This window comes from Pezoporus wallicus, unplaced genomic scaffold (assembly GCF_028554395.1).
Source record: "Pezoporus wallicus isolate ANWC-B61680 ecotype Strahan unplaced genomic scaffold, APGP_CSIRO_Pwel_v1 contig_12703, whole genome shotgun sequence".
Classification (NCBI taxonomy): Eukaryota; Metazoa; Chordata; class Aves; order Psittaciformes; family Psittacidae; genus Pezoporus; species Pezoporus wallicus.
In genome coordinates this window covers 1-7,896 of record NW_026642451.1, presented here as the reverse complement: position 1 = coordinate 7,896, position 7,896 = coordinate 1, and the positions used below count along the sequence as shown (strand labels likewise).

The 7,896-nt window shown below is 58.4% G+C and overlaps 1 protein-coding gene across 1 annotated transcript; it reads right to left on the bottom strand.

Moving 5' to 3' along the window:
• Positions 1 to 1,707: 1,707 nt before the first annotated feature.
• LOC130610605 (acrosin-like) lies at positions 1,708 to 6,460 on the bottom strand. Its single transcript, XM_057430630.1, has 6 exons — positions 6,423 to 6,460; positions 4,478 to 4,624; positions 3,908 to 4,108; positions 3,146 to 3,411; positions 2,610 to 2,758; positions 1,708 to 2,067 (listed from the first exon to the last, which is right to left on the bottom strand). Exons 1-6 carry the CDS (start codon positions 6,458 to 6,460, stop codon positions 1,708 to 1,710), a joined length of 1,161 nt encoding a protein of 386 aa, XP_057286613.1.
• Between the last annotated feature and the right edge of the window lie 1,436 nt (positions 6,461 to 7,896).

Here is a 7,896-nt window from a genome sequence, read left to right as displayed (position 1 = left end):
CTTAGAACCCGGCCCTGGCGCTGCACAGGAGCTCCATCCTCCATCCAGCCATTGAAACCAGCCCAAACAGAACGCACTTCCACTGTGCACGCTCGGGGGTTAACCCTGACCTGCCCTGTTCTGTTCCAGGCATCTGCTGTCAATGCCTCCTTTAGAACAGTGCCATCCCATGGGAATCTTTCTGCCTTTTGCCTTAGCATTTTCTAGCAGCTGCTGCGAACGGGCACGCTCCAACATCTCTTTTACAAGAGACAAATCCATACAAAATCCCAGGGAACCTCCCTATTAGACCCCTGCCAATGGGTGCTAGGACCCCCCCCCCATAGCATTACCTCATTGGACCCCTCCCATCGCTGCTGGCATCCCCCTATGGGACCCCCACTAATGGGTGCTGGGACCCCCCGCATGGGCTCTCCCATTGGACCTCCCTAATGGGTGCTGGCAAACCCCCCCATGGGATTCCTCATACTGGGTTCTGGGACCAACCCTTGAGAACCCCCGCCATGGGTTCTGGGATCTCTTCACGGTGCCCCCCCACACTGGCTGCTGGGACCCCGGCCTATGGGACCTCCCAATTGGACACCCACCAGTGGGTGTTGTGACCCCAACACCAGTGGGTGCTGTGACCCCCCCCAATGGGCTCTCCCTTAGGACCCCCACCAGCGGGTACTGGGACTCCCCCCAGAAAAACCTGCTGGAAATGGGTGCCCCCCCATCACACCCCCCCCACCCCCCCCTGTAGCACCTCCCCAATGCCTGCTTCCAACCATGGCCCCCCTCAAAACCGGGACACACCCCCCCCCCCCCCAGTCCAGAACCACCCAACCCATTTTGGGGGGGGTCTCTCTGGACCTAAGTGTGTCCCCACTCCAAATCACCCCAGGGCTTGAAGCTTAAACCTCCTCCCCTTATGGACCCCCCTATGACATTAATGCCCCCCCTACCAGGGTGATGGATGAGGGTGTCCCCCCTTCATTGAGCTTTGAATGTTCACTATGGCGAGGGGGGTGGGGGAGGAGTAGGGGGGAGCGCACACGACACCCAATGGAAGAGACCCAAGGGGCACCCCCCCGGGTGCTGGGATGAGCTTAATGCCTTGTTGGGCAGATGTCCACTGAGCAGTGATGGAGGAGAGGGGGATGCCCTGAAAAAGTGGGATGCTCCAGTTGGATGCAGGGATGAAGTGGGATGCTCCAGCTGGATGCAGGGATGAAGTGGGATGCTCCAGCTGGATGCAGGGATGAAGCAGAACCATGGAAGTTTGGGTTCTCCTTCATCATTTGGGTGTGGAGAGGAGCCTTCAGCATGGATTGGAGCCATAGAACAAGGGGTGATGGGTTCCAACTGGAACAGCGAAGTTCAGGTTGGAGATAAGGAAGTGAGGGTGCTGGGACACTGGGATGGGTGGGATGGAGAAGAACGGATGGGCTTGGAGCAACCTGGTCTAATGGAAGCTGTCCCCCCTGCCTCTTCATGCCCTGTTTTAATGGTGGGGCAATGACTGGACTTGATGCTCCTGAAGGTCTTTCCCAACCTGGTTGATTTCCTGCTTCCCAGCTCCTGCTTCCCACTGTTCCCTGCCCTCCATCCCTCATCCCCATCCCTCCCCATGGACCAGAAGAAGAGGTGGGCATGCAAAGCATCCTCTCTGTGGGAAAATAAGGCAACTTTACTGAAGCTCGAGCCACGTGCAAGCGATGCCGTTCCTCAAGACTTCTCCCCCCTTAGAGCCTGCAGCAACTCCTGCACCCGAGTGATGAATTCCAACAGCACCCGGACTGGGAAGTAGCAGAAGCCACTGGTGCTCGAGGCCGTGGGCGCCGGCATCGTCTCCTGGACGGGGGTATGGGAGACGTGCTGGTGGCTCCATGTCGGGGGCGTCGCGGAGGCTGCCGCGGAGCGGAACGTCCTCAGCTGGTAGAGGATCCAGTCGTGGAAGTGCTGCGTCGAGGTGTAGACCCCCGGTTTCTTGGCCCTGGCGCAGCCGCGGCCCCAGCTCGTCAGCCCCACAACCCAGTAGAAGTTGGCGCGCTTCTCCCGGCACATGAGGGGACCGCCGCTGTCACCCTATGGAGGAGAAGGAGAGAGGATGAGGATGGGGATGGGTCGCCATGGCAATGCCGGAGGGGACCACCACTGTCAGCCTATGGGGACGGAAGGGTTCTCCTTCATCATTTGGGCGCGGAGAGGGACCTTCAGCATGGATTGGAGCCATAGGACGAGGGCTGATGGCTTCCCACTGGAACAGGGGAGTTTGGGTTGGAGATAAGAAGTTGTTCCCTATGAGGGTGGTGGGACACTGGCATGGGTAGGATGGAGAAGGATGGATGGGGCTTGGAGCTAGCTGGTCTAATGGAAGGCGTCCCTGCCCCTTGCTTAGAACTGGATGCTTTAAGCTCCTTCCCAACCTAAAGCATTCCATGAATCCATGCTCATGACATGGTTTAGTGGTGGAATCTCGATGCTCTGAAAGCTCCAAGCTCTATGGTCCCTGCGCAGGGATGACGGACCAGGAGCCGGATGTGTTTCCGAAGCTGGGATAAAGGGGGATGCAGAGCAAGGCCCTGCAGATGGGAGAAGAGAAGGGAGCCCCAGTGGCACATCCCTACCTGGCAGGTGTCGATGCCACCCTGCGGGTACCCAGCGCAGAGGTTGTGTCTCTTGATGGCCCCTCGGTACCATTGGCTGCTATTGCAGAGCTTGACATTGATGAGGGGCACCTTGGCCTCCTGCAGGGCTGATGGGGACGATGCCCCCGCTGTGGGGACACAAAGGGGGTCAGGATTAGGGGGACAAGGGATGGATTTGAGGGTACTGGGGGCTGAGAAGCTCAATGGGAGCCGTCAACACCCCCTATGGCCTGGGCTGCATCCCCTTTGCTCTGCATCCTCAGCGTAAGGAGGACAGGGGAGGACCTTCAGCGATGGGCCAAGGGGTGATGGGTTCCAAGTGAACCAGGGATGCTCAGGTTGGAGAGAAGGAAGCGGTGGGACAGTGGGATGGGCTGGATGGAGAAGGCTGGGAGGCTCCATCCCCAGTCGGAGCAACCTCCAATAGACCTGGATGAGCTTTACCCTCCCTTCCATCCCATTCCATGAATCCATGACCCGGCATTCCAAGGCCAACGGGGCCGTCGGGCACTCACTCCTGGCCTCCGTCGCGCCCCATCCGCTGACGAAGCACTCGGAGAGCTGGGATAGCCTGAGCGTCGCATCGGGCAGGCAGGCGAGCTGCACGTGGTAGCCGCACTGCACCGGCTGGTCCAGCTCCAGCAAGGCGATGTCGAAGCCGCCGGAGATGCTGGTGTAATATTCATGGACCACGACCTGCCGGATCCAACGCTTCTGGGTCTCGGAATTGGCCCGAGCCAGGTCCGTGATTCCGACCATCACAAACCAATCCGTGGTGAAGCTGGGAGGCAGTGGAAGAGCAAGGGGTTAGAGCCGTAGGACAAGGGGTGATGGGTTCCGACTGGGAATTGCAGGGTGGAGATAGGGAAGGGATTCCCTATGAGGGCGCTGGGGTACTGAGATGGGATGGAAGGAGAAGGTTTGGATGCTCCATCCCTGGCAGTGCTCAAGGCAGGCTTGGAGCAAGCTGCCCTATGGACGGCATCCCTGCCCATGGCAAGCGGCTGGAAGTGGATGATCCCCAGCTCCTTTGCAACCCAACCCATTCCATGATCCATTCCATTCCATTCTATGGAGAAGAGGGGTGGGAAGCAGCCACATTCCTGCTGCTTCCCAAAGGAAAGCACTGCCCCAGCGCGCCTCAGGCTCAAGGGCTGTCAAGCTGGAAGCAGCCTTCTCCTGAGCGCTCTTCCCAGTGCATCCAGGATGGGGAAGGGGACGGGATGGGAGCTGCTCCTTGGCTATTCCCTATGGCTGGAATCCCTTCTCCCCCTTACTTTTGCCCGACGAAGCAGTGAGCGGCCGTGAGGACCCAGTGGGGGGTGATGAGGGACCCCCCGCAGATGTGCAAAGAGCCATTGGCCGTGGGGACCTGGATGCTGACCATCCATGGCCAGGCGCCCTGCTGCGCATCCACGCCTCCGACGATGCGCGACATCCCATAGTAATCAGCCATGGGACGGATACCGCAGGTCCCTCTGGAAGCACAAGCCCAACATTTGATGGTTAGGCATGAAGGGAGAGCATTGTCCGACCCCATAGGGTGCTGCAGGGACAAGGGACCCTATGGGGCGCCCAATAGATGAGCATCATCTTGCCCCATAGGGTGCTTCAGGGACAAGGGACCCTCTGAGGCGCCCAATAGATGAGCAGCATCTTGCCCCATAGGGTGCTTCAGGGTCAGGGGACCCTATGGGGTGCCCCATAGCTGCGCTTTGCCACCGCATGGGGTGATGGCAAGGAAGTGGTGCTCCCCCAAGCTCACCACCCCATTGGTGTGACCATGGTTGGGAGCAGCAGTATCTCCCTGTGGAATACCAGGAGCCCCAGAGCCTGGGGCCACTCACCCACAGCTGTCCCAGGAGCCATGCACCAGCCGGGCCAAGAGCAGCAGGATGAGGACACGGAGCAAAGCCCTCGCTGCCATCACTGCTAAGGGCGACACCAAGGAGCTGCCACCAAAGACCTGCAACCAAGGAGCTGCTACCAAGGAGCTGCAACCAAGGAGCTGCAACCAAGGAGCTGCTACCAAGGAGTTGCAAGCAAAGAGTGACTACCAAGAAGCTGCTACCAAGGAGCTGCTACCAAGGAGTTGCAACCAAGGAGCTGCAACCAAGGAGCTGCAACCAAGGCGCTGCAAGCACCACTGCGCCCAAAGCGCAACTGCCACAGGGATACGGGTGCTGGATGCAGGTCCCTTTGTGCTGGGGCTGATGTCATAGAGAGGCAGGTTCCATGGGAGGGAGGGGGGGGTCCATGGGGAGGCTTCCATGGGGGGATCCATAGGGGGTTCAATGCGGGGGGCATATGGAGATGGGCGTGGTTCTGATGGGCTTGGGGTGATCTGAATCCCTGTGGGATGCTCTGGAGCTCTGTGGAATGCTCTGGAGCCCTGTGGGCTGCTCTTCTTGTGGGATGCTGTGAATCCCTGTGGGATGCTCTTAACCCCTATTGGACACTCTGCTTTCAGGGTGCTCTGAATCCCTATGGGATGCTCTGGAGCCCTGTTGGATGCTCTGAATCCCTATGGGATGCTCTGTTTGTGGGATATTCTGGAGCTCCCTTGTGCCACCAGCTCATTCCTAAGATCCATATGTAATGTGTGGGGTTTGTTGATGAAGAAGTTTGGGGGGAAGGAGGCTCTCTGTGGCTGTCGTTATGTGAAACAGTTCTCCTTTCTGACTCTGTACCTGTTGTACTCTGCAAGTAATGGGGGGGGGGGAGGTCAGTTGTATTGTTGCGCGGGATTGTGAGAGAGAAAAGGGGGCTGGGTGGCTCGAAGTGGTGTCTTGTTGCAACGCTTGAGGGGAGGGGGCTGCGACGGGGAGGAGGCTGGCAGTGGACGCTTCTCGAAACCTCCCGAAACTTCTCGGTAATGAGACCCCTGCAAGAAAGGGAACCAATGGGGAAGAGCCACGTCAACATCCGAGTGAGGAGGGGCGACAGGATTGGCTGGGGCCTTGAACCGAAAAAGATAAAGGATCACCTCCCAGGGACGGCGTGTGCGCGTCTTGGGCAGAGCGGGGGACTCCCTGGGGCACTCAGCGCTGTTTTATCTGCTATCGCTTACTCAGTTTAGTAAAACCTATACTTGAAACCGCAATTGGCTACAATATTGATAACACATACACCAGAGAACATCCACACTGCAGCACAGGGGTGTGGGATCATGGAGTCATGGAGCCACGGAGTCGTGGAATGGGTCGGGTTGAAGGCACCTTAAAGCTCATGCAGCTCCAGCCCCTGCCATGGGCAGGGACGCCTTCCATAGAGCAGTATGCTCCAAGCCCCATCCAATCATGCCCGCTTCCAGGAACGGCCCACAAACTCCATTCCTTCTGCCCCAAGCCCTTTCCAATCCCTTCTTTTCCCACCCTCCCCCCCCACCGCCCCCCATGCCCCCCGAGTTCCATGGTTTTGGCACCATTTGAACTCCCACCTCCCCTCCAAAGCTGTATGGACTTGTGCCCTGTAAAAGAGATGTTGGAGCGTGCCCATTCGCAGCAGCTGCTAGAAAACGCTAAGGCAAAAGGCAGAAAGATTCCAATGGGATGGCAGTGTTCTAAAGCAGGCGTTGAATTGCATCATGGGCAGACTCAGAACGATCAGACAGGTTCATGTAACACGTTCTGTCACAGCCTTGCCAACCGCGTCCTTGAGCTAATAGCACAAAGTCTATGGCAGCTCTGTGTTGAAGGGTAGCGTGTTTGACTGAATCGTTCTCTGTTAACAGACCATTGCTGGGGGTGAAAAACCTGCGGGGCAGAGGCTGGGTTTCTTCCCGCCTCTCACCGGGAGGAGTGGACCCCCCGCCGCCCCGCAGCGCGCATCTTGGCGCCTGCCGGAGCACACAAAGGCGAGGGGCGGGCGAGTATCAGAGCCCTCTGCCCGCGGGCAGGCAATGGGGGGAGCCCGCCGGAGCCTGCTGCTGCCGCCGCCGGGCGAGTGAGGGAGCTCGCGGCAGCGGGGAGGTGGAGGCGGCGCGCCCGTGCTCCGCAGCTCCTTGTCCCGCCGCCACCGGGCGCAGCCCCTCGGCCGGAGGGGAGCCGCCGCCGCAGCCTCCGCTGGGCTCCCGCGGGAGCGCCGTTTTCCTCCCCGCCGTCCAGCCCGCGGTTCGCCTCGTGCCGGACGGGATGTGGAGCATTCAGGCTGTGGGGCAGGTTCACAGCACCTCGATTTTCCGCTTCTGTTTTAATGTTTTTCCACGTATCGTGCTGTTAGAAGAACCTCGCCAATCTGTTTTAATTGATTTTTACTGTAATTAATATCGAGAGACAAGAAGCAAGCAGCGCTGGGTGCGCCGGGGAGGCTCCGCTCCGCCCCGCCCCGCGCGAGACGCACACCGGGAACTGCTGGGGATAGTCTCTTACACTTTGGGGTTTCCCGGGCTTCTTGGGTTTCAGCCAATCCTGTTGTCTTCTTTTCCCGGGCTTCTTGGGTTTCAGCCAATCCTGTTGTCTTCTTTTCCCGGGCTTCTCCACCTCTTGTTGGGGTCTTGTCTCCGGGTCAAGAAATATGATGTCTCTCACAAGTCTGACCGCCATCTTAGCCCCCATAAATTCCACTCCTGATGTGTTCATTTGTTCAGCGCACAGGTTTCACAACGTTCTGTAACAGGACATATCTCTAAGTTACCTAGCCCCCCTTTTTCTAAGCACATTCACGCACTTTAAACAATGAACAAAACATTTCTGTGCACAATATTGCGGTTGACCCAGGGGAATTATTCCCTTGGTTCTTCTTCCTCCTCACTGTGGTATTGACAGGGACACTTACCATACCCTTTGCACATAGCACAGTGATCACAAGGGATTCCATCTCCACACAAAGTGCAATGATCGCTAGGACCCCTGAGTTGCTGACACGAATCACTCTGATGTAACTCACAGATCCTCTTCGGGAAGGGGCTCTGGGTTTGCTGCTGTTGCCCAGGAGCTGCCCCATCTGCTTCTCTGCTCTTGTCTTCCTCAGAGCCTCGTTGGGGGAACAGCACCCGGAAGGGCAGCAAGAGGAGACCCAAAGAACTCACCCCTGTCCCTCCTGCTCGCACCCCCCAGCCAACGCAGCTCTTATGCTGATGGCTCCTGGATCCCTCCCCATGTCCCTAACCCGGTTACCAGATTTCTTCCTTCCTCTACGCCCTCCTTGCAGCCCCACCACGATCCCCTTCAGCCTTTCTGCTTCCCACAGTCACCCCCCAGTCCCTGCTCTCTCCCCCATTCCGTGTCCCCCATTCCGTGTCCCCTTTGCTTGCTCCCAGCTTCCA